Source organism: Cyclopterus lumpus, chromosome 22, assembly GCF_009769545.1.
Source record: "Cyclopterus lumpus isolate fCycLum1 chromosome 22, fCycLum1.pri, whole genome shotgun sequence".
In the NCBI taxonomy this organism is placed as follows: domain Eukaryota; kingdom Metazoa; phylum Chordata; class Actinopteri; order Perciformes; family Cyclopteridae; genus Cyclopterus; species Cyclopterus lumpus.
In genome coordinates, this window is record NC_046987.1 from 2,388,377 (window position 1) to 2,415,847 (window position 27,471).

The following is a 27,471-nucleotide window of genomic DNA, read 5'->3' on the forward strand; positions in this document are numbered from 1 at the left end:
ATGATCCACTAAAGTGAGGCACTCTATGAGAGGTTTTTATTATCCCAGCAACTAAATGAGATTTAGGACCAAACCAATGAAAGGATGGCCACAGCTATGGAAGTAAGACACAAGTTGTAAAAAGCCATAATTACTATTCAAAACAAGACAATGTAACTTTTGCTAAGAAGTGGTCACTGTGGCCACAAGTAGCAATCACACGATAACTTCACTTTGACTTCCCCTTTAATTTTCTAAAAATGTCCACGATTTTCTCTTAAGTTTGTTCCTTAACGTCATCATAAGTCTACAGCAGGCAAGAAAATGTAATTCCACAACAGTATTATCATTTTCCCATATGTATGTGTCATTTAATTGAAATGAAATAATCTAACTTGCTTTTTTTTTTGTGGGGCATGTTGAAGGGAGCGTCAGAGAGATACTGAACCCCAACGTGGTGTGTGTGTGTGTGTGTGTGTGTGTGTGTGTGTGTGTGTGTGTGTGTGTGTGTGTGTGTGTGTGTGTGTGTGTGTGTGTGTGTGTGTGTGTGTGTGTGTGTGTGTGTGTGTGTGTGTGTGTGTGTGTGTGTGTGTGTGTGTGTGTGTGTGTGTGTGTGTGTGTGTGTGTGTGTGAGAATGAGCATTAGCTTAGATCCTGAAGGCGGTGTCACATTGTATTACAGCCTTCAGGTATGAATAAAGTGAAAGCCCGTATGGTTGTCCATCTTCTGCGTCCTCTTCACGGAGTCCGCCATGCTGCAACGATGCCATGTTTCTACAGTAGCCCAGATGGGACAAACCAAACGCTGGCCCTTCAGTGGTGCCTTTAACATGTTTACGTTATCTGAAGGCCACCGTAGTTCTCGGACACGCTTGGAAAGGGAGGAGTGAGCAGAAGGTTGTTCTGTTGGCTGCAATCTGCAACCGGACCACCAGATGCCACTACATCCTACACACTGGCCCTTTAACATGGCACTACATACAGAATCACTAACTGAGTTGGTTAGGTTTAGGAAAGAAAACATTATGGTTCAGGTTAAAAGTGTGTTACATGACTTCTTATGTAGCCTACATCATTTTAAAAACTCATCAATGACTTTTGGTTTCATACAGGACTTGAACACCGGTCTCCTGGGCGAAGGTTCCACAGATTTTGATCAAAACCAATTTCTCTTGAAGTCAAAACAAATGTTTACCATTGCCATTTTTACACATTACACATTACACATTACGTGCCACCACCACCTATTGCGCTGTTCAGAGGTCGTTTCACGTATTTCTGTGAGGCTGCTATCTAAAGTTAGCTCGTATCAGCTAACATTAGCCACCTTAGGCTACTGACATTAGCCACCTTAGGCTACTGGTAACACCAGACCAAGTTCTGACTGAACAGCTCCTGAGAGCGCATTGAAGTGAAGAGTGTCTTTTATTGCTTATGACTCCCACTTTTTATTTGTGAGAAACAGATTGTGAATGGCACCTAGTATAAACGTTAATGTTCTTTATGATGTAATCCTTGTGCTCTTCAGATGACCATCAATGGAGACAGGTGGTCTTTGTGCTCAGGGTTTTGGTACAAGTGAGGGGAAAAAGACACATCTTGTAACGAGATGTTGGGGTAAACTGATGAAACAATGACGTGTGGATGAAGATCACAGTTAAAAAATAAAATGTTTTTTTTTATGAAGTTGAACAGGAAGTTGTAAAATAGTGACACAATGACAGAGCACTTCTAATTCCATAAATCTCTCTGGAGGTGGTGAGGGAGTTAGCAGGCAGCTCCATATACTGCAGCCACATGTTGGGTATTTAAATGGCTGTGGTAGCAGCGTGTATTTGTACATGCCTTTATGCGTATCGGCGTATCCATCCTGCCCCTAATGCGGCCTCATGTCTCGGGCTCTCTGGAAAGACCGGGGGCCAAAAAAGATAGTCGTGGACGAAAACAAGAACACACTCCAACCCGGGGAAGTATGGTAATAACATAGGAGAAAGTTTACATTTGTAAAAATATGCGTTATTTGTCTTAGCTTTCGTTTATGACGGAGAGCCGGCCGCGATGAGGGAGACCATTTTCTGAAATGTCTCTGGACGTGGACCACAGAGCAGCCAACACCCCTGTCTATCTTTAGAGCAAGGAATCCACCCAAGAGCTGTCAGTCGAGCCGCCAAATCCAAGACTGCTAAAACTCTCCAGACCCCCGAACACTAACAGCATCGTTCAGAGGCTTCCACCCGCCCACCGTGCACACACACACACACACACACAGCCGGCTCTGATACAGTAAGATGTGGAGGTGTACGGTAGAAAGGAGTAAATGCACATCGTCGGCTGGGCTTACATAAGAGCAGCTCGCCCACAGAAAGGAGAAAAAAATTACAAACTTTGAAAATGCTTGAAAATGGAGCAAAGATTTATATCACTTTACTCTAAAAGTTAACTCAATACCTAATTTTTCTTGGACTCCGCCTTTGTTTTTCCAAGTGCTGGGAACTGTGCATAAAAAGGTCAAAGAAATAATGGGTTTTTTTTCAAGAAAAAAACCCCCAAAAAAAGCCAGTTGCATTAAATTTGTGATATAGAAATTTGCCGCTGCTGAAAAAGAGATTAATGACTCTGGCTGTGGGCTTTGTGGATCTCACTGGTGCTGTGGAGCAAAGCACTTAATAAATCACCACTGTGCATACAAGGAATTAATAGGGATGGTGTGTTTTCATGGTTTTGTGCTGGTGCCAAATCTCAGAGAGCCTGATCTGGCCCCGGCTCTAATCTGTTTTCTAAGAGTCACCTCAGAAGGCGGCCGTCGCCTCGCTCTCCTCCTGACCCGGGCGAGACCAGCAGAAAGCATTACGGCCTGTTTATGGTTCATTAACACGTGGCGATAGAGTGATCAATATCTGCCGTTTCACTCCTGCCTTTGTGGGACCGGCACACACACGTCCTCCAGTATTGTAGCCGGACGCGGCTTCCTCGTTATGTTGGCAGGCGTAAAGTCCACAGCAATAGAGTATTTTTTCTAAACCGCTGCAGTATATAAACAAAGTTTTCTTGCAGATGTTATGTTAATTTTATGTGGATCACTGTGAGTTTCCATCAACTAGTGTGACAGAAAAGTTCTTTAATCAGATTAATAAACACGACGCGGTTCCAAGCTGTAACTCTAGAATGATGGTGTTTCATTGCTATTTAGGTACATAAATATAATAACGAGACGTATACTTTGAAATGTTACCATTTTCTGCTACTTTATACTTTTACTGCACTACATCTCACAGGGAAATATACATCTGCCAGAACCATCAGATATATAATATATACAATATATAATAACACTGAGAAGGAGCATTTTACTGCACAATCGATACTTTCACTTTCAGTACTTTTTACTAATAATACTCACATACTTTTACTTGAGTGTGGTTTTGGATGCAGGACTTTTACCAAAGTATTTCCACACTGGGGTTTTAGTACTTTTTCTTCAGTAAATAATCTGAATACTCCTTCAACCACTAGTTTACAGCAATATTTCAACATTCAACTGTGGTTGTCCATATTCGTTTATTACTCCCTCAAAAGCTTCTGTCTGTGAACCTGCAACCTGAAATGTTTAGGTGAAGTTTGGGTGTCCTTTAATGGTGTTATTTTATTTGAATAGTGGAATAAATGTTGCAAAATGTGGATTTAGCATATTAGTCACAATGACATTTTAAAATCAGGGTATTTGTGCTCGGGTCTGACAGATGCTGGATATCATATTAGAGCTTTATGTATCCTCCATCCCTAAATGTCCTCAGTAAATAGAGCAAACATTTCCATACAATATGCTCCAGTGCACATTTTAAAGTAATCAAATTACCACAGACCAAATAGCATCTGTAATAGATTGTAACGGAAAAGCTCTCGTTAAATCTCCCTGAATTAGGCAACACCAGTTACATGACTAGTATTCCAGGAATAAAGCACGTTTGCTTCAATGGAAAATGTCATTTCTACTGTTCTGATGACACGCACCGAGTAGGATGATAGACGTGGCTGTCCTTTTTAACGAGAAGGCCGCGGCACGGTGTGTTTGCAGAGTCCAGCTCTGGTTAGCGGTGTGGGCCGCGGCGCGTGCTGCGCAGTCAGCTGTGATTAGACCAAGCAGAGAGGCTGTCAGGCTGCATGTCTGCAGCAGCCTGCAGGCTGTATGTATGCAGGCTGTCAGGCTGCATGTCTGCAGCAGCATGCAGGCTGCATGTCTGCAGGCTGCGATGCTGTAACAGTCACAGCTGCCACTCACATCGTCATCCTCCACACGCTTGTTTTATAGCTCAGTACCAAGGTGAGACCCTTTGTATTTTGGGAACTAATAAAAGTATTCTACTTTTTTTAAATTAATTTCTGAACATAATACAACAAAAAGCCACACTTTTCAAATGTGCTGCAGTAAAAGAACCCTTTAGGATGCTGAGTCAGTCGTACTGAGCATCGGATACAGGTACGTATTGGCGTCTGGATGTAAAGTTTGGTCACCGTGACGTCGTTCATTTGTTTATGGACCACCGGTTTGAAGTCCCGTTGTGGGCATCGTGGCCCCTGCTATCTGTGTTTGTTTAGACAGAGGGCCCCATATTTGGACAAAGGGGAGGAGCAGTGCCCAGCTGGTAATAAATCACTAGCTAACGCAGTCACAAGCTAACTACCTTGGGTATCTGTGATTCATGTTAACTGCAGGCGTAAAGTAGCAGGCTAATTTAGGGAAAAACAGGGCTAAAACTAAATGCAGTTAATTAACAATTAACAGTCGTGTCTTAGCGTGATTTTTAGTACAAACAGCTGTGGTAGCAATGGCCTGGCAGTAACCTGTCAATCACAGGGTAGCCCCGCCCTAGAGCATACTCTGCTTTATGGTCTATTTGACTCATCATTTACTAAATGAACATCATACTGTATTGAAGAAGACTTTAAACTAGAGATTGAGACCATAAACTCATGTTTACAATGTTTAGTGAGGGAATACATTTCAATTCAGTTTATTTAGTACAACCCAAAATCACAAATTACAAACTCCCCTTTACAATCTGTACACATACGACATCCCTGACCTTTGACCTCACATCGGATCAGGAATAACTCCCCAAAAAAACATTAAAAACCTTTAACAGGGAGAAAAAGGGAAAAACCCTTCAGGAGAGCAAAAGAGGAGGATCCCTCTTCCCCGATAGACAGAAGCAATAGATGTCATGTGTACAGATGAACAGCATTACAGAGTTACAACACATTCAATGAATAGGACAGACATTATTAATAATTAGTAGGCATGGACCACGATCCAGACCTCCACAATCCATGAAACAGAAGGAACATAACTCACCTTGCTAAATGTGCATTTGTCGAGTTCTTCAATGATCGAAGGTCCATCTAAGTGGACATTAGCCTGCAGGAAGCAACATTAATGTGATGCTTTATTTATTTATAACAATTTAATTCCATAATATTTGAGTTTTATTGTTTACAGCTACAGAAGTCAACTTGAGATTGAAAACAAATATTAGCCTTTTGTCGAGCTCCCAATTTCCCAAAATAAATCACGTGGCTCACTTTCTAAAAAGGCACCGAGGTTTGAAAATCGTCACTAATATATTGTGATGGTTCTTAAATCACTCATTGATGTGTTATAGATCGGTTATAAGCCATTAATAAGAATAACTGTAAAGGTTGACTGCAAGTTTTTCCAAACGACAACATGAAAAACCCATACATTCTAATAATAATAATAATAATAATAATAAAGCCCTTTAAGGTTGCCAGGTTGTGAAAAGTCCCTTCAGCTGGTGTTTATTCTCCTCCAGCATGACACTTTGTCTTTTGAGCTGTTTAGTTCAATTCATCAACAACATACTAAAAGCATGTTTGAGTATTCATCCTTTATTTAATAGAATATAATAGAATACAGTGTCTTGGTGGAGATATTTGTTTCCAACCTGGTAGCCTAAATGTGTCTTTTATTATGTCTTATAACTGCATGAAGAATTTGTAAATGATTTATTACCCATAAATAAAGTCCTTAGTTAGACAATCATTAAACCGGTGATGCCACAATGGAGCTGTCTCCATGTCAACCTTGCAAACTCTACTTTCTGCTTAAGATGCAGCTAAACAATTTCTTATGAATATCTTTTTTATGTTCAAATGCATTTGAGAAGCCTCGGGTTAAATCAATCTTTGAGCCCATATGAGTATTACGTCCTGATGGCTCTCCTCATCTAAATATTTGCTCTGTGGGTTTTAGTCCACTTGGAAGAAACCTCATTAGTCTTCAAACGAAAAGCAAAATGAAACACAGACACAACGGTTTGACTGCCAAAAGAATCCCTTCATTCACAACAAGAAGAACGAGTAGAAACACGACATTGTGTAGGGAACAGCTGCAATGTGTGCGACGATGAAGTCTGGAATCCACAAGCTCTTTTCTTTGTGGGTGGAGGGAAAGAAAACAGCAAAGTCAAAGAAGAACTAACCTCCGGTCTGGAGGGGTCAACAAAGAGCAGCGAGTGATCACTGCGGAACGAAATCATGCATCAAATTATGATTTCAATCAAGAAATATCAGTTTACAGAGTACATTAACAAGTAAAAGAATGCAGCTCCAGGCGTCAGTGGGTTGAAGTAATGCGTCACTGATACACCGCTGATAACCACGACTTTGTTCCCTTTTTATTTGTTATGACCACATCTTAATAATAATACGGAGTATTATTGAGATAATCGGATGGCATTCTGTCATATTTGGCAATTTCTTTTAAATCGGTGTTGTATTCGTCTGCATTGATTAGTCTTGCTTGTGTTTATTATGTCACATGCCGGTATTAATTACAGTTATTCGGACCTCCGCGTGAGCTGAAACTGTAGAAATTGTTATTTAACCGCCACGTTGCCACCGTAGGAAATAAAGACTTCAGTTTGATTTGAACTCACCACCAAAGTGAAACAAATACTTAAAGTGTGGCCGTTATTGTAGTTTCACATCATCCTCTAAATGATGCTTTTCTGCTGACAGAAATAACACACAAGAGGAAATACTGAAAGTTTTCATTTGTTTTGGCACAGGAACATATCACATATAATCTGAATATGTGTTCACTGTCAGCGATATAGCATAAACATAGACTTTGCAGTGGCCCATGGGGAGCAGGGGACCCATGGAGAGAGCGGCACACCATCAACGTGAGAATGATGGAGATGAATTTTAGAAGTTCACTGAACGTCAAAGAGGAAAGCACATTCAAGGAAATCAGGTGCTATTTTATATATATACGTATATACAGTATATATATATATACGTACAGTATATATATATATATATTTTTTTTATATATATATATATATGTGTATATATATACTGTATATACATATATTTATATATGTGTATATATATATACATATATATATATATATACATACGTATATATGTATATACAGTATATATACAGTATATATATACGTATATATAGTCCCTGGAAAAGGCAAAAATCATCGGCATTTCTGTCTTTTTTGGCTTTCTCTTTTTTTGCAAATAGTCCGTGGTAAGAACAAAATGATATGATTATTTGAAATGAACTATATGAAAAATCGGTTCAATTAAATGAATACATTTATTTTATATTTTTTATATAAACAGATATGCAATGATGGTTAAAACGTATGTTGATGCTGTCAATATCAAGTCTATTTGACTGTGTGTGTGTGTGTGTGTGTGTGTGTGTGTGTGTGTGTGTGTGTGTGTGTGTGTGTGTGTGTGTGTGCGTGTGTTTGTGGCGCCCATCATATCTTAAGCTCGTGCTTTTTAAAAGTGGCTTCTGAGGAACAGAAAGCAGGAATGAATAACGTTCTGAATCTGCTTTATTTTAGTTTGTGCTGATATCTCTAATATCGTTTACATAACTTTACATAACTGTTCTGCTTTTGCATATTAATACAGGCTCTAAACCCGTACGTCACGTATGCGATTCCCATGTTACGTTCCAGTGAGAGGACGTAAAGTGTGTTTTATATATTTCACATCCTGGATGTGGAGAAAAAGACCAACTTTGACATTCTGAAGTCGGATTTACTTTGTAAAAAGGTGACGAGTCCATGTGCTGGTCCGTGGTGGAAGCTTCTCCCCGTGAGGAGTGTTTCAGAGCCGTTTGGAGACAACACACACGTTTGTCTTCATCACTTTGGACATTTCATATTGATTATTCTCATGGAAATAATCACTATAGTTCTGAGGTGAGAAAGATTGTTCTATTTCATTTATCACATTTAATCTGTATCTTCTGTTTTTCATTTCTCAATATAATGGTCTAAATGCTTTTTCACATGCCCATTGAGAAAAATACTTATTTGTTCTCACCATTGTGGGTCTAAAAATACTGATACCAGCCTATAAAATACCCAGCTGTTAATAGTTATTCTCATTTATGGAATAGAACTACCCTCAAGTTAACAATGAGTCCAGTTGCTGTGGCTCTTATTTTGAAAAGTGAAGAGCTCCATCTCTCAATGAAGGTTAGCAGCTGACTTTTAAACATGTAATCGAGGACGTCTTTAAGGCTCCACATTCACAGCTGTTCCCACTTGGTTGACATGTTGTTGACATGTTGTTGTTTTGTTTCCTCTTTGTGTACGCTCCAATAATGTACGCTCAGTGTCCACTTTATTAGGTACACCTGTACCATCTATTGCAAAGAGCTCTTTGATCAATTATACCTTTACAACGTTTATGTCCACGTTAATAATAAATAAAGTGTGCATTATTTTAAAACAATTGATTGCAGCAAAATGAGTTCAGCGAATAGGAAGTATTATGATAGTTGATCTTATATTTGATAAAAATGCTTTGTAATGATAATGAGTATTGTTATAAAGCATTATGAATGTTTATGAAATGCCCATCATTATAATCAAACAGGGATATAAGCAAAATTAGAACATATTTAAATTACGTCAATAATGCACTATAGACATGGTCATAGAATTTGGTTAACATTGTTGAAAATATGTAAATTCAAGGACATGACAGGTATTATCTAAATCGCGTGTTTCTATTTGTTTTCCTCATTTACAAACATGAGAGGATCTATGAGCTCTGAAGATATTTAATCAACGACACAAAGCATTACATCACAACGGTGGACTTTATGTGTACCTAATAATTACAAGAACTGCTTCAGGAAACCTCCCGAATATTCAAAAACAGCTGTTTTGTGTCCTCAATTTAAGACTTTAAAAAATGCACTAATTAAGAATACAGGAATAATAACGCGTGATAATTATTTATGTGATACCGGTATCTCCTCAGAGCTCGTACCTGGCTTATTATTTGATATTTCTTTTCATGCCATCCTGCTTTTCATTTTGCGTTCCTCTCTTCCCTTCTTTCCTCTTGTTCCTCTCTTCTTCTCTTCCCTTCTTTCCTCTTGTTCCTTTTGTTCCTCTTGTTCCTCTCTTCTTCTCTTCCCTTCTTTCCTTTTGTTCCTCTTGTTCCTCTCTTCTTCTCGTTCCTTCTTCCTCTCTTCTTCCTCCCTCGCTGTCCACGCGGCTCGGTCACGCGCCCCCCACGCACTGTGTATTGTTCCCTTTGATTTACTGACCGGCGTCGGTGGTTAAGGGCCCCCGTCATGCTGCAAAGCACACGCGCACACGCGCGCACACACGCACGCACCGCATGCGGGTCAAATAGCTACCATATATTTCAGAGGATCGAATAAAGACTTGTCATCCGGCAGCGTCAACAAACATATTACCCAGCAATCATTGCATATTTATACGTGACAAAAATAATGCAGAGATTAAGACTTTTATTTTTCAATTATTTCCCATAGTTAATTTACAGTCTATGTACAATAATATAAATATTGTGTTACTTGTGAAATAATTTCTATTTATAATTTTGAAAAAAGAAACCATGATCGAGATGGGTTTGTTCATTTAAGGCAATAAATAGCCAATTCCATTATTATTAATACCCGCGATATCGTTGTTAGCGTGCAATTATATTCGGTGTCGTCAATTGAATATAATTTAAATTCATAATTTGCATCTGTCTCCTGTTCAATAACCTGGCAGCTCAAAGAAATACGGGACATTTTGTGTCAAATCTGTGCTTCCAATTTCCAAAAGGCGATTCAAACCCCGGATGAACGAAGACAAACAAACGTGTTGCTCATGTTTCATCTATATTTTAATGAATAGTCGTCTTTTACGTAGGCGTGCTTATTTATTTTTTTCAAAAGGAAAAAAAAAAAACAACACAAATGTGGGCACATTTCTTCACAACAGCTGTGACGCTGCGCTCAGCCTCTCGCGCTGTTACAGGCTCCACGTGCGGCCGGCTGAGCGCGATGAATACCGTTACACCGGGGAGAGGGGGTCCGGGGGGGCACCAGAGTTACAACATTTAATATCCACACAAATACCACTTATAACATTACGATATATTCAGCCACGACAGTCGGTCCTCCCCCTTTTTTTTTGGCGTGCGTGACACGAGCACTTAAATTAAATATAAATAGCGGACAGAGTCAATAATAAAAATGTAGATTATGTACAACTGTGCAACATGGCAACACGTTTCATCACACCACCACCAGCACGCCGTCCAGTCCACGCCACCTCCCGTATATGTACACACGCGCGCACGCGTGCCCGCGGTATTATCAGCTGTCCGAGTCCACCTCGCTTTTAGCCTCCTCGGGTTTCTCCGCGGACGTTTTGGCCGTTTTGTTCCATTTCTGAGAGTTCTCTGACTCCTCTGAAGAGGAGCGCTTCTGCCTCCTCCACTTTGCGCGTCTGTTTTTGAACCAAACCTACGTGATGAAATACAAAAAGCACACTTTAACATCTAAGCCTAGAGGAGCTGTCTTCTCTCCGTTCCTTTTAGTTTCAACCAGTTCTCAGTTCTCAGTCCTGCGTCGGGCTTTACAGAAAGAAAACCAAATGTCTTTATTTCACAGAAGCCTAACGTGTTTATTGGTCGGCTCTATTCGATTGTTTTTATTGTATATATATATTATTAGTATAGGATTCATCCCCCTACTGGCGTCAAGTCACTTTGAATTATCGACGGCAAACCTCAGTATTTATAGTGAGTTATTGTCTTAGTTAAGAATATATATATAAATAGATAAATGTATATAAATAAATAGAATAAATCTATTTATTTATATTTACAGACTATTCAATATAAAAACAGTATTCATATGATTATGACAATAATGTCACCTCCGAAAAGACTGACATTATGTTCGAGTTAAAATAAGCTTCAAGCTGGACCCACTTGAACGATGAATAATAAAACATAATGATCAGTAGTGGTACAAATAGGAGTATTATTATTAATATTGTTATTTGTATTAAGTTGTTTAATGTTTCACCTGGTTATATAGAAATTGTCATATAATGTACCAAAGCAAAATGTAAAAAACGAATTAACCGTTTAGTTTTAAAGCCAAATTACGTCACCTCCTTTTCATTTTCATTTTTTAAGATGAACTTCATAAGCCGTTAGATTGAGGATAGAGGTGAGACAAGAAATATCGTATAATAATTCAAATGTATGGATAACGGACAACAATAAGGCATAATAATAATAATAATAATAATAATAATAATAATAATAATAATAATGTATGTGTTACTGTAATAACCCTGCTCGTTTTACATTGAACTAAACTAAACTCTAAATTGAGAGCAGGTGTAAATGATTTTACAGTAAATGATTCTAAACATCAGAATGTGGAAAACAAGCCAAAGCGCCTCTGACCTCGACCTTCTCCTCCCGGAGGTGGACCTTGCGGGCCAGCTGCTCCCGAGTGCCGACGTCCGGGTACTTGGTCTCCTGGAAGAGGCCTTCCAGGGCCTCCAGCTGCTCGTCGGTGAAGATGGTGCGGTGCCGCCGCTTCCTGCGGCAGTGCAGCTGGTTGAGGAGCTGCAGCTCGGTCCGCGACAGGCTGCCCATGTTCATGTAGGACATCATCTGGTGCGGGACCGGGGAGATCAGCACCGAGCCCGGGCTGTCGTAGCCTGCACGGCGGATAGGACGGAGAGAAACGTCATCGAACTGCCGCAGCGTGCACGTTCACATGCACAGTGTCGCAACAGCTGTAATCTGCGCGCACAGCCGAGGCCAGAAGTTCCAATTAGCCGCATTACTTAAACTTGGTCTTTTTTTCCACGCACGTACATAGTATATAGTGTTGCTCGTGCATTCAAAATAACAAAGTCTGTTTCACTTCCACTGGCAGCCCGTTTGGAACAGTCGTTCCTTTGTGGACGCCAGCTGGTTAAATTCATGCGTAAAGCAGCATGCTGGGAAACGGCTCAAGGCCGTTGATCCGAACCCCACCGGGGTCATCAAACACACGAGATAACGTCACCACGCATGCATTTAACGCCGCACTGGAATATCCTCCAGCGGTTGATGTGGGATGTGTACATGTGCAGATTGGAGTTCATGCCGTAAACTAACGTCGCAATTCGTTGTTTTCCGCATGAAATCAGAAAACAAAATAAAATGTGTTTTTTCGCAATTGAAATAAGTCACATAAACACATGTATCACTACAGGCTACGAATACTAATATAGTGTATATATGAATGAGACCCGGTGCGACTAAAGAACTCTGTGTATGCTCGTTATTGGTCTGTTAGTGAGGAGCTCCACGCTTCAGTTGGTACATCTATGAAGAGAGGAAGACGTTGGTCCTACCTGCCGGGATGCACGGGCACTGCTGCGGGCTGAGGCCGGGCACTGAGCCGCAGCACGGCGGCGCCCCTCCGGCGCCCTGGACGTGCAGCTGTCCGTAGTAGTAGCCGTTATATCCTATCCGGGTCCCGTTCACGGACTGAACGCCGGGGGGAGAAGGCCCGCATGTGGCCGAGTACAGTCCGTTGTAATCGGTGTAGATAGAGTCCGAGAGGCCGGCGGACAGCACCACCGGGCCGCTGCGGTGCAGCAGCAGCGGCTCCTTGCATGTCGGCCGGCCGGACAGGATGCTGTCTATGCTGAACATCCCCGCGGGCATCACACCGGTGAGCGGCGGGCTCGGTAACGGGTCAAAGTTAGAGGAAGTGGAAGTTGCTCGGTGAAAGAAAGATCTCCGTGAGGAAGCTTCTCCTAAAACTGCGTCATGGCGACTCTGGAGGGCACTTTTCTTCCCTGCGTGCGCGACTCCGCGAGCTTCGTCTCGAAGGATGCGGACTTCTGGTTTGAAGGGGACCTGTTGAGAGCAGGGCTGCTTTTATACGCCCGTGACGTCACGGCGGAGCGGCTGCTCTGGGGTCAGCTGCCGCAACTCGCCGCGTGAACGGCCGCACATCTGTGTATTGAGAATTAATTCAATTAAGATAATCCGCACTGTTTGCAGACTTTTGGAAAAACTCCGTTGCTGGGTCACAGAGTAATCCGATTATTTCCTTGTCAGCGAAGGCATCACAATCTATGGAGACATTTGCATTGGTGATTACAGTAAGGGGATTCATTCATGAAGTCAGGGTCAAATCCAAAACCCACACCTTAGAATAAGGAATGTATTAATCAGGACATCATCTTTTAATTAAACTGGGCTAATAGGGTTTCAGGAAGTTTTTTTAATTGTTGGTAATAAATTAATAACAGGGACAAACTTGTATTGCTTAAAATGATATTATTATTATTTAACGGGAAACCACAGCACGCAGGCAACTTTGCGCGTGTCAAGTCATTTTTATTTTGTAGTTCAAATAGACAAATTCAACCAACACAAAAACTCTATGCATTCTTTACTTGTTTTATTCTAATGCAATACTTTGTTGATACCCGCTACGAGGTAATTCATGCATGGCATTGTGCCTTATTGTGATCATTATTATGAAATGATGGTTTTATTATTAATGCAGTATTCGTATAAACCCCTCCCAAGGCACACTCGATTACTAAATTCATAAAATAAGATATTAACCTGTAGGTACACGCGTGCGTAACGGCGCGGAAAAACTGTAATCAAGGCATTTTATTTGTTTTTGTATTTGTTATTATATCTATATGATCTCCTCCTACATGAGTAACTAAATAATAACCATATTTCCATGTTAGACGCCGCTGAGCATTATATCTGGGACTCATCTCATTATCCGTCCACCGCTCGCTTCCCAGCGGGGAGCAGATCAGCGCGTTTCCTTCCCCGGGCAGCGGCTCCCTCTCTGCGGGTCGACCAGCGCCGAACATTTCCCCCCCGACCGGGATAAGATAACGGCCCATTATCGCCTCCATTCAGCCTGGGTAACAGAGTACTTATTGCATATTTACAGCGCTAATCAACATGTGTGCTGAGTGCTGGTGTTTGGGGGGAGGGGGGGGGGGGGGGGAGGGGGGGGGGCTGTGGAGGAACGTTGATTCCCGGTTCAGACCCTTAATGGGACCCGCTGATTGCATTTCACGCGCAGTGTGGCCTTAACGCACGCTCACGTCGGGCGGGCAGACACGTTTGTGATTTGAAAATGTGCCGATGAGATATGGGAGATGATTAGAGGCCCGTTTGATGCGTCATGTCCTCCACTAATGCCTTAAAGACACTGATTTCAATCACCTCTGCAGATGAGTTCTGCGCGCATCCTTCCCCCGCACGCAAATATGAATTATATTCTTTTTTGTACCCACTTAAAACGGTTGTGGATGTAAATAAACGTCAGCCTACACACACGGCTGAAATTGTCTTATTGTCTAATCGAAGGCATTTATTTGTGCGAAACAGGTTTCAACATGGACTCATATTTTATTATTGTTGAATACATTTTCTTTTCTTTTTTTGGTGTGGGGGTCAAAAACAAATTGTGGGAAGATTTGGGACTTCAGATAAATAAATCAGTCAAACGTCGCCACCGATTGATGCATATTGTAGAAAACCATTAGCACAATTCTATTATTTCTTTATGTAATAATTATAAATCTCGTTTGTCAAATTAATTTTCTGGTTTGTCTTTCTGTGGCATCTCAGCAATAGGCCTCACATGTCCTGCACTTTATCTTTACAAATGATATTTATAAGGCTGTACACCTCCACCCGATAGCACATTTGGATCTTGAACAAATGTCTTATAGTTCTATTAGGATCTAGATGGTTATCTCTCTCTCTCTCTCTCTCTCTCTCTCTCTCTCTCTCTCTCTCTCTCTCTCTCTCTCTGTGTGTGTGTGTGTGTGTGTGTGTGTGTGTGTGTGTGTGTGTGTGTGTGTGTGTGTGTGTGTGTGTGTGTGTGTGTGTGTGTGTGTGTGTGTGTGTGCGCGTGAGTGTTGGATCCAGAGTGCCTCTTAAAAAACCCTGATTGGTGGATCCAGTCCCCAGACCTGCGCCGCTCCACTCAAGTGGGCCAGCTGTTGTCCACGATCACCTGAGTGTTTTGTGAGTGTCCCGACCGCACGACGCTGTCACGAGGCAGCAAATGGAAAATAACAATTGAGAAATTCCTATAGAAATAAAAATGTGCCTTAAAGCTTGTGTTTTTTTTCCACTCGAGGCTCGGCTTGCTGAAACGTTGCTCCTAATCCAAAATGCAATAGTATATTCTATCAGATGTTTTCTGCAGACATTGAAAAATATATAAAATCCGGGGAGAGGGATCCTCCTCTGTTGCTCTCCTGAAGGTTTCTTCCCTTTTTTCCCTGTGAAAGGTTATTTTTGGAGAGTTTTTCCTGATTCGATGTGAGGTCCTGGGACAGGGATGTCGTATGTGTACAGATTGTAAAGCCCTCTGAGGCAAATTTGTAATTTGTGATATTGGGCTATACAAAATAAACTGAATTGAATTGAATTAAAATCCACCATTTTTAATTTTCAGGCTCAGGTTGTTTTTTTTTAGGGACCGAGGGTCCGAAAGACTTTTCATGTTCAGTGTCATACTCTAAAGGAAGCAGCTGTAGCCCCCAGCTTATTCCACACACCTTTCCAGTAATATGAAAAGCAAAACAGGATTATTAGGTTTAAAATTTAAATTTAGATTTCATTCCCTTTCTGAATTCCAGCTCAAATCCTTTGCAGACGAGTAAAAGTGATTTTATTTTGCGTGTAAAGGCACACACGGATGAGTTTTCTGCTCTCCTGCATGCATGACAATCGGACAGAAGCCCTGCTTGTTGCTGCCTTTTGATATGGAAACATGCTCCTCTTCTGTAATACAGTCACACTGTGATTCCAACCCAGTGGAGAGTGGGAGACAGGCCATATGCTGTTATTATTTCCACATTTATTTCTATATTTCTACCTCCAAGTGGCAGTGAAAGGAGCGAGTCAAAAGGGATTGCTAAAAAAGCCAAAACGTCCATTTGTAAAATGAAAGCTGTGGGAAAGCGCCGTGAAGGCGGCACTTATAGGTGAATAGAAGCGTCAATCAGGCCGCTGATGGAGGCTGAAGACTCGCACAGCCACAATAGCCGATGCATCTTTATATATCAGAGCCTGATCTGTAAAACCTGGTTAAATACAGCAAATAAAACAGGAAGACTTGGTAATGCATCCGTCCAACAGGGGATAAATACATGCTTTTCACTCGGGTGTCCTTTTACATTGGACTGCAGGAGAAAGTAGCATCTGAATAATTGTCATAATCATAATGTCAGTAAGACAGACAGATAGATGGATAGAAATATAACTAATAGATATATAGATAGATAGATAGATAGATAGATAGATAGATAGATAGATAGATAGATAGATAGATAGATAGATAGATAGAGAGAGAGAGACAGAGAGACAAATAGAAAGTATTGAATGCATTCTTATGAGTGACCTTTTTAGCCCGTCGTAGGGCAGAGAATAGGACCTGTCTGAGGGGAGAGTGGGTATAGTTGTTCCACTTCCTCCAATCAGAACTATGGTTTGAGTGGTGTCGCTCAGCCTAACGCTGCATTAAGGCCTCAGTTTGCTTCAAATGAAGTGCTCATCTCTCACTCACCAAAACGTTTGTGCGCCTTTGTCTTCTCGCCTCGACTCCATCGTTCCCACGGCTCAGGATGCCGACACGGTCGGAAAAGGAGGGACGAGTGATTGTGGGGAATAGAGAGAGAGACGTTCAAACCCTTCTACAGTCACACCTGCACACACACGATGGGAGCGTTCCAAAATTGTCAAGCACATCACCTGCCAGTTATGAAGGCCCATCGAGAACATCATTGGAAGCATGCTGAGATGGTGAAGGACAAAGGACAAAGGACGTAGGATGTAGGATGTAGGATGTAGGATGTAGGATGTAGGATGTAGGATGTACGTTCAAGGTGGAAAAGTTTCAAATGTGTGTATCTGGCAGGCCTTCACATCATTGGTCAATTCAAAGTGGAGGCTGCCCTTCTCTGATCCCTCCTGAAGCCTGTGGACCTTTAAGGTGAAACACTTTCAAACACCCTTTTCTGCCAGGGGTCCACTGGTTTCACTGGTTTTCCACTGGTAAGTTCTCGTGGACTTAGCCCCAGTTGACCCTCATGGTCCCCGAAGGCCCAGTGTTTGTGTGTTCGCCAATTACTTTGTGGAAATGTGATTATCTGCGCATCTGTTTTGGAAATGTACACGTTTAACGTGCAACACAAAGTGAGATGATCACAGTCGAGGTCCCGTCTTGTCCCAAGACTAGTTTAGTTGACGTGTACTCTAAATTACAATTTCACAATCTGACCCAACTTGGATGAGGAGAAAACTTCCACTGTTGGAATAACGGCTGCTTTTTGATTTTGAGAGAGAGACTGGAGGATGTTTTAACAAGATACATACAAACTGTCTCTGTTGATACTACGTTCACTATCTGTCATTACTTTAATACTGTAGTTTGTACATTTACTATTACTTTCACTTGTATTGATAATACTATTAATTACTATTTTACTTGAACAATCATTTTACCATCAATATCACTATTACTTTCAATTATTATCATTAGAATGATGATTATAATCAGAGGGACGTTAAAAGCTGGAAAGTGAATGTGTAAAAATTGAAGTAGAAGTTTCTGATGAGAGTGGAGGTGAAAGTGGACATAACTGGACTAGATGTAAGTGTGTATTTGAGGGCCTGCTAACGTTTAGGAAAGAGTGTGAATGTGTGTGAATGTGAGTGATAGACACTGAGACAGACACACATGCAGGCTGGTGCGGTGCCAGACAGGCCTGTGTGTGTGTGTGTGTGTGTGTGTGTGTGTGTGTGTTTACTTCCTGTGTATTTGAATGGAGACACAGATAACTTTATTAATAGACCTCTTTCAATCCCACCCATGAACCCACACACACGTAGCAGTTTGTCTTTCAGTACTTGTGAGGACCCTCATTGACATAATGCATTCCAGGGCCCTAAAAGGTCCTTACTTAATGGTTTAACACTGACATTGGTCCTCATAAATATAGCAATACAAGGGCGTCCTTTAAGGTATTTTTCTTACGTTGTTTATTTATATTGTTCGTGAGAATTTGTACACTAAGAGTTATCAATATATATATTTTTTCATACTTCCAAATAAAAAACATACATGTCCATATTTATGGTTGGTGTCAGGTCCTCTTTGCTGGCTCGCTCTGGGGCTGCGTTCAATATCGCCGATGAAACCCATGTGTTCCCCAGAGCCGCTCGCTCCAGTTCAAGGAGACGGCTCCTCCTGCGCTGCCCCATGAAACCCGTCTGGCTCTCCAACCACAAAGTGCCTGTAACCCCAACCACACGTTTAATATCTGCCTCCACACATCAAAGGGTGCGAAACACAAAATGTACTTATTGTCCTGCAGTCGTGTACTCACACAGTAGAGCAGTAATCCTCACACAGAAGGGCCTCCGCTCGCTGGGAAACAAGTAGCAGCGATGAGCGCCCCTCCCCCGCCCCCGGCCCCCGCGCACAGTTACTCTGGACACATTTCACTTTTTGCTGACCAAGCAAGTTGGGAGCGAGAGCGGGCGTCCAGAAGGACAACATCTGTGGCTGTAAAAAAAAAACAAATCATAAAAAAATCCATTTTATGATGTGTTCAGGTTTGGTTCGGATTGGGCCCAACACGTACAGGTTTGGTGAAAGATCGCGTTATGAGTTGAAATAAGTACCTCGATTAAGTCAAAGGGAACCCTTGTCGTCAAGGTTACGGTCCACCGCAAAAAAACAACAAAAAGAAAAGCAGGAAACGGCAAAGGAACGTCAGTCCGCGCTCTGAAATCCTCTCATCTGTCTCAGTTGCGAGTCAAATGTCGTCAGTGCAATTAGAAATAACCGACTACAAAAACAGGGAGTGTAGAAAGCTTCGCACTCGAGGACCAAAGTGTTCCCACAAATGCTGCCACATAATATGGATTTCAATGGTTTAAACTTGCACTTGAGAGGCACTTTAGAAGCAAGTCCGTCTAGCATTTGGGTTGATTTTCCTAAGAACAGCAGCAAGAGATTTCAGTTGAATACACGGACTATTCAAGGGGGGGGGGGGGGGGGGGGGGGCAAATGCAAATGTGTCATTGTAAATGGCAGTGTGGTACTTGCTATTGAGCCATGTCTGCCTGTGTCCAGTCATTTTCTACTTAAATGGTTTCAATTCAGTGCTAACGTCATGTTGTCAGAGGACAGAAATGCCCCGGCCGCGTTCTTTCAGGGGTCATCAATCATTCATTATAACCAGAATCCATCAGCCAATCCTGGTAATTACTGATTACAGGCAGGCATCGAGGAAACACACACACACACACACACACACACACACGTGCACACTGCTGTCTGACCGTGTGTCATGTCAGGAATCAAAAACACATTTACACATTGGATGGTTTGAAACATGCTCTCCGACCCCCCCACCCCACCCCCTCTCTCTTTTCACGGAGGTGCTACTTAACACACTTTTGAATTATAAGAAATTCAAATGAGCTCTACAGGCTGTGGCAGGAACATAATGAAACCTAGAATTATTCTATCAAAACAAGCCGACACGGACGCTATCAGGATGGATTGAACACATTAGAATTTAAACCTCAGCCCTGTCTTTATAATGTCTTTTACACATCCTCATAGGATTGTCATGGCAGTGTGTGAAAAGAGCATTTAGTATGCATCTACATCCTCCAACATATGTCTTAGAGGGGTGGAAGAAAATAATTACATTTACACTCTTCACTGCAACAAAGTGCTTTTTTTGTGCAGGCCAACTTGTAATTTTTTGAGTATTTATAAGAAAAAATCTGTAATTGTTCTTTTACGTTAGTAGGTTACTATTTAAGAATTGGGGGAGACCTGGGGCAATTGTAACACTCAATTCCTCCAGTGAGTGAGGACACTTACTCTGCACACGCATTATTTTACCTTGGCACAGCTAATACATTTTTTTTAATTTACAGCCTGACTCAGCCACTGTGTTCATAACAGTAGGCACGCTGCATCTGGCACACATGCTCAATGCTAACACGCTCATGGTGGCTAAGCAGTGACTCCTGCATTCACTGAGGAGCTTCTACCTTCAGTGAGCTGGGTGAGACTGTTAGTCAAAACCTTATCCAGCTGACTGGACTAGCTAAACTGGGACCAGAGATGCTGAACAGACTGGTTACACTGGGACCAGAAAGGTAGAGTGGACTAGCTGAACTGGGACCAGAGATGCTGAACAGACTGGTTACACTGGGACCAGAAAGGTATAGTGGACTAGGTAAACTGGGACCAGAGATGCTGAGCGGACTGGTTACACTGGGACCAGAAAGGTAGAGTGGACTAGCTAAACTGGGACCAGAGATGCTGAACAGACTGGTTACACTGGGACCAGAAAGGTATAGTGGACTAGCTAAACTGGGACCAGAGATGCTGAACAGACTGGTTACACTGGGACCAGAAAGGTAGAGTGGACTAGGTACAATGGGACCAGAGATGCTGAACAGACTGGTTACACTGGGACCAGAAAGGTAGAGTGGACTAGCTAAACTGGGACCAGAGATGCTGAGCGGACTGGTTACACTGGGACCAGAGATGCTGAACAGACTGGTTACACTGGGACCAGAAAGGTAGAGTGGACTAGCTAAACTGGGACCAGAGATGCTGAGCGGACTGGTTACACTGGGACCAGAAAGGTAGAGTGGACTAGCTGAACTGGGACCAGAGATGCTGAGCGGACTGGTTACACTGGGACCAGAAAGGTAGAGTGGACTAGCTGAACTGGGACCAGAGATGCTGAGCGGACTAGGTACACTGGGACCAGAGATGCTGAGCGGACTAGGTACACTGGGACCAGAGATGCTGAGCGGACTAGGTACACTGGGACCAGAGTGGGTGTGGACTGGTTATACCGGGACCAGTTACTTAAGAAAAGTAAATGTTGCGTTTTGGTGTCACAAGGGACATGAACATGAAAGTCATGTGCATCCATCCACCCCGTCCTCCTCCTTACATGGACCTTGTCGCTGGTTTAGTGCCACTGACCGTTCTCAATTTGAACATTAAAGGGGTAAAGCCAGACAATAAAATATATGAGAGACATTTCACTCAAAACCTCAAAGTAGTGTCGCTAAAGGAAAAGTCAGAAGATCCCCAAAGTTAATCATCTGTCGATCATGAATGTACGTATCATGCAATCCATCTATTTGTTTTTGAGAAATCTGAGCCCGGACTAGTCTTACATTTTAATTCATAAAGCACGCCAGTAGCATGGCTAATAAAACGTTGCATGCATATATGCATTTGCATCTGTGTTCCTTTTCAGTTCCATATTACTGAGCCTAATATATCCAATCTTTGTTGGTTAGATGTTTCCATGTAGCTGTACAAGTGGCCGTAGTGTTTGACTGCCTTTGCTTATACCTGGTCTATAGTGATTTATAACAATGTAGAAAAACATCGATGTTAAAAACTCTGGTCTTTTTTCAAAAGCAGTTTTTTTTCTGGAGAGCAAACGAAGGAGGAGAGAGGTGACATGATGACATAAAGCAGCTTTGGGGCAGTTGCATTTCAACATGTGTTTCTGCTTCCAGTAGCTCTGGTATATGGCCCAGAAGTAGACAATATCCAGGGCTGGTGGCAATCGCTTCTATCACACAATACTGATCTAGGATCTGTTGGCATTGCCCTGTCCAAACAGAGATGGTCCATATCACTATGCTTGTTCCGAGCTTCGGGTGCAGCATTGTCTATCCCATGAACCACATTTGTACCCTTTAGTTTCTTCAGCCGACTCCTGATTCCTGTTGACACTTCCAATGCTGAACACCCCCCCCCCCCCCCTTCCTCTTCCACCCCTAGCCTGGACTCCTAGTAATGTGTGTTTTAGTTATTTATTTTTTTGGACAATCTTTTTAAATAGTTTAATAGTGTGTACGTGTATATTTGTTTGTGTGTTGTTTGGAGCTACTTGGATCCTGAATTTCCCTTAGGGGATCAATAAAATACTTATCTATCTATCTATCTATCTATCTATCTATCGAAAGTCTTTTACAAGTTACAAGGACTGTGCTCAACGTTTACCAAGTGCTAAACGTCAGCTCATTTGGTCCCAATTTAGAGAAGAGCTCACTCAAACATCCCATTCAAACGATGGTCACGCAGCATGAGCGCGAGTCATAATAAGCATACAATCATACATATGGCCAGTCTGTTTGTTGAGATTGCACTAAAGCCTGATTTTAAATTTGGGGGCAAGAAACGTGAACCTAAACTCATGAATGGACACAGTTGAAACGTGGGGTTGGATGCTGGCGATAGAACTGAAGTAAAGATGACAACATAATCAAGATATGACGCTCCAAAGGTGAGTCAGTCTCTGTACAGCGTCATGTTAACACGGCCAACTGTACAGCAGAAATAAACATGTTTACAGCCTGGGACAGAAAAACTGTGATTATTTCTATAGTTAATGAGAACTCTACCGCAGTATGTTTTATCTTCATTTGTTCAAATTATGTTGAGGCTTAAGTGTTAATGGTTATTCATAAATAAGGACGTCGCGGCTTTATGTAACATTTGGGGGCTGATAACTTGGCTTAATTTGTGGAGTCGGTGCTTTGGAGAATTCTTTCTGCAAAATAATTCTGTACAAATATTATGGCTTGCTGTGCGGTTATTTTACTAACGGAGAGTCCAAGAAGTCTGTGCTCCAGTTTTTCCAGTGAGTGAGATAATATTTTAGTAATATGTTAACACCGGCCAAAATGCAAAACTTTACTCCTCTAAACCATAGTCCACAAACCAGTTAGCAATGTCATGGTGGCTGGGGAAATTAAACAAATAATATGTTCATTAAATGAATTACTACCATAAAGTGAAATTTGCTTGATTGCCAGAAATAGCATTTTTCATTTTTTTAATGAAAGCTTTCTCTTTTATTTCACATTCATATGAGTCCCTATGTCTTTAACCGTGTTCATAAGGGACTTCCACCTGTAGTTCCATCTGAAACCTACATTGTAACTTGTATGGTGAAACCCATTTTTACTAACTTATAGTGCAGCTCGGTTTAAAATAAACGAGTTTGAAGCTCGGCCTCGCTGCAGCAGGCTGGAGTCCTTCCTCTCCACTCCACACTGAACCGCTGTGCAGCGGGGCCGCAGTGGCCTCCTCTACCTCGAGAGGCCTGATAAATACCAAGTGTGATGGCACACCACCAAAACCCAGGGCAGCAGGGGAAGGGGAGCACAGTGCAGCCCTGAAACAGAACCAGATTGTTGGGATCTGGGAGGTATTACCTAGCCAGCACCTGGCCATAATGGGTCCCACCCCTCTGTGTGTAACTCAATCTAAAAGCTTAACTCTGTCGAGCTACTGGCAGAGGTCCCCCATTAATCCAGTGCAGGTGCCAAACAGCCCATTCTACCCACGGCCGGGGGAAAGACCCTCCAATACCTGAATGTGCAGATATTATATATTTCTTTCTGTAGACATTTATGATAATGTCCATGTGCCGCCTAAATACAAAAGACACATGAAATAATAAGGGGTAAAAATAGAGCAATCACTTTCCTAAATAAGGGGTATCAGTGCAGAAGGATGAAAAGCCTTTAAAAACCTTGAGGGGGCCTGCTAAGAGACAATGCCCCACTTAAAGTCCCTGATCACTTCTTGCCCCTGGAAATTAAAGCTGATTTTAACAGTGCCACCATTGTGATTTACAAATAATTTGACAGAGCGGCTAGAAATCTTTAATATCCACTGATGACAGAAAGGAATTAGCCGCATATTTCGCCCCGCGCTTTTAATTTTCTTCCTCCTTGTGTAAGCCTGGGCCCTAATCCCATCTTTATGTGGTTGGAGTATTAACCCCCGTCAGAAACACTGGCACAGGTTGCCAGCCCGTTTCAGGGACCCCTTCTGAGTGTGGGGGGGGGGGGGGGGGGGGGGGAGCACGAGTGGTTATTCAGGAGCCTGAGAATCAATCCAGTATTACAGTTAAGCCATGTAATAATTACCATCATTAGGGGTAACTGGAGCATGGAGATGACCAGGCCCTGCTCATAAACCTGAGGCTAATGCTGCACGTTCCTTGAGACGTTGTCAAATACATAATTTAATAATCCTGGAAATACATATCAACATTCCCCCGCAGCTGAGGACTGCCAGAGCTTTGCCCTGCAGCTCTCTGGCTCCATGCTCTCCCAGGAGTTTACAAGGTCAACTTCCATACCCCCCCCCCCCTCCCTTCCTTTCCAAGCGCACACTCTCGGAGAGGAAGTGAGAGGCTTTTACTGCAAGAATATGAGTAAAATTCAATTACTGAGTTGGTTTTGGGGTAATTTCAATAATCACTGCGATGTATTTTCATCACACGGACACATTTGTGGTGCCATGCAGATTTTTATTGTCTGGTTTTAGGATATGGCCATTCAACAGATCATATTAGGGCAACCCGGTCGGCAGAATAAAATGTTTGCATTGTACGTTTCTCCAAACCGCAGATATGAATCCTTGTAGCAACATTTCTACATACACATCAACGGTTTTAAGCTCCATTCTCAATTCGGCTTACTTTGTTATAGGTTTAGTAAAAGATCTTGGTTTGTTCGTCTCTCTTCATCCGACGTGTGTCAACGCTAAAGATCCATCTTGATCCACACATTATCATCATACCACAGAGGGAAACACGTTGTGGTCAGTTTGTACTCCTTCAAACAAATCACAGGCCTCTTGGCTACGCTAAGCACGCGATGGAGCGGGAGGAGAGCGCCAGCTGATACCCGCCAATGGCAAGCTTATACCAGAATATGATTTGGGTTAATATAGGTATATTACTTTTGGGACATGAGAAAGCATCGTCAAACACAAGTTCTTATGATTAATTACTCCTCATGTTTTGGGCATTTTCCCACGACAGCCAGCAACACGTGTCATTTTTCGTTAGTTACATGCATAACGTCTTTTCAAAATAAACTCCCTTATTTACAGGAAACAGTGTTAAAGGTTAAGGCAACAAAACAGCTTGAAGTTGAGGAAAAGGTCTTTGTTTGAGTTAAAATGAAGTTTGCAAGTTACGTGCCAAACAAATCATCATTGACTCCTTGATTCAATCTCATGGGTGAATGGTTGGTGTTTGTTGGACCCATCCGCCTCCACCACCTCTAACCCGCCCTGTGGGGGCTTCAGCGGCTTTCATGCAAAATGATTGTGTGGGATATATATTTGCCGTGTAGTTATGAGACGAGTCTGGCAAACACCGGTCTCCTGGATGAAAGTCAGTATTGTTGTATGGGAACGTCCTTTTTAAGACACCAGAGTCTCATGGATGGAATTCACTCGCCACGTCAACCGTGTGAAACACTTCATGCCTGAAATCGCCGGAACATTTCATTACAGAGAGCATATCTCTTGCAGTAAACAATGGCTGATAATGCTCTAAAACCCTTATTCAACCTCAAACTGCACCCTCTCAAATTAGACCCCTCTCAGCATGTTGTTATTGGCACGTAACTGCTGCAGATGTCTATCGCGGCTTGGGTAACTCAATAAGCATGAGGGCATTCTAGCGATAGCCTCGGACCAATTCACTGGGTTATGTGATGGTTAATGTAATGCTGATTTAATATGCATTTATTGGAAAAACCTGGGAGATTTGCAGATAATACAACTCGGAAAATAAATAGCAAAAAAAAGGTTCCAAACACAAGCAGATTCTTTCTCTTCTTTCTGTGAAGACTCAAAGGAAACAGCAGAGATGCGCAGCGTCATGTAAACCACAGACTTCATAGAAAATGTGATCCCTCACAATCAAACGCTTTAATGCAAAACAGCATGAGCAGATGCAAATAAAAAGGTCCATGCAAACTGAGACAACAAGCATTTATGACTGAAATACATACAGTACTTGAGCTTAGGTTAATTCATTGTGTTGGTTAAACAGGAAGAGAAGCTGGGCCTGTTCTTGGAATGTCGGACAGAATTACGCTTCACACAAATTAAACTGCGTTCTTACGTTCAGAGGGAAACATATTCAACATATCCTCTTCCAAAGGTTTGTCAAATGTCTTGGTTTTCAAAAGCCCTGCCACACGGGACAAGTTCCACCTGGTTAAATGCGTACATTCTTTTCAGAATAAATGTGTGCCTTCACAGGAAGATTTATGAAAAGATTGGGCAATACTTGGTTCGGTTTAGGCAACAACACTACTTAGTTAGCTCAAGATGTCAACATCGATATATTTGTAACTTCACACGGTTAACACGGTGACACGAGTAGTGTACACGAGGAGTTTCCTGTGAAGATGGAAGTTTATTTTGAAAAGACTGTATTCATGTAACGAGCGTGTTGAGTCACAAAAAATGTAAGATATTATAAGAACTTGTATGAGGATACGTTGGTGTTTTTTGTGATCTTTATACTTCCTGATTCATACAAATTGATTTCATGGGAAATCTACATATTACCGCACATTAATTTCCATAGATTTGAAAATACGGTCACAGTTTGAAACGTGTGGTTAACTTTGGAAATTGAAACAAAACGAAACAAAAAACGCAACAAGACTTTGTTATTCAGGTTAAGAAAAACATTGTGCTTTGGATTTCAAATAAAAAATCTTTGTTACGTCAATTAAGTTATAGACTAAATACGTCAACATTGATTTCTGGTTTCACACAGGACATGAAAGGTGGTCTTCTGGGTGAAAGTCTCGTGTTTGTTTGAACCAAACGTCCATTCAGCCCGACCTCCTCTCTATGCACACTATAATTAGAAAAAGTCATACATCAAAAACCAACATAATCCAGGGAAAAGTAGCTGAGCTTGCAGTTTCATGGTATGGGAATGTCGTTCCGAGGAGACCAGGCGGCTTCGCTGATGAACAGAGGTGGAAAGTAACATCTGCTCAAGTACTGTACTTAGGTTTGAGGAACTAGTTCATTATTTTAAGTACAAACATTTTATGTAATTTTATACTTGCTTACCTTATGACATTTCTCATTTCACCACAATTATCTAGTTCGCACAATATTAAAAGAAAAATAATCTCCAAGGATTTCCATTGGATTCTAAATCTTCTGTTCAGTGGACTGAAGATCTAACAAAGTGAACGGCCCACTCTTTA

General features: G+C 41.8%; 1 protein-coding gene and 1 long non-coding RNA gene across 2 annotated transcripts in view; both read right to left on the minus strand.

Moving 5' to 3' along the window:
- Positions 1-27,471, minus strand: part of LOC117751297 — an 830,737-nt gene that overhangs the window by 538,984 nt on the left and 264,282 nt on the right. The window lies entirely within an intron of this gene.
- gsc (goosecoid) lies at positions 10,661-13,026 on the minus strand. Its single transcript, XM_034563058.1, has 3 exons — positions 12,711-13,026; positions 11,767-12,026; positions 10,661-10,810 (listed from the first exon to the last, which is right to left on the minus strand). The coding sequence occupies exons 1-3, from the start codon at positions 13,024-13,026 to the stop codon at positions 10,661-10,663; spliced, it is 726 nt and encodes a 241-aa protein (XP_034418949.1).

What these genes read in the sequence shown, in the direction of transcription:
- gsc (XM_034563058.1), bottom strand. Translation starts at nt 13,026, where the DNA reads ATGCCCGCGGGGATGTTCAGCATAGACAGCATCCTGTCCGGCCGGCCG. An exon ending in GTGCCCGTGCATCCCGGCAG is followed by an intron (nt 12,027 to 12,710) that starts GTAGGACCAACG and finishes TCCGCCGTGCAG; the next exon opens with GCTACGACAGCCCGGGCTCG. An exon ending in TCCGGGAGGAGAAGGTCGAG is followed by an intron (nt 10,811 to 11,766) that starts GTCAGAGGCGCT and finishes TTCATCACGTAG; the next exon opens with GTTTGGTTCAAAAACAGACG.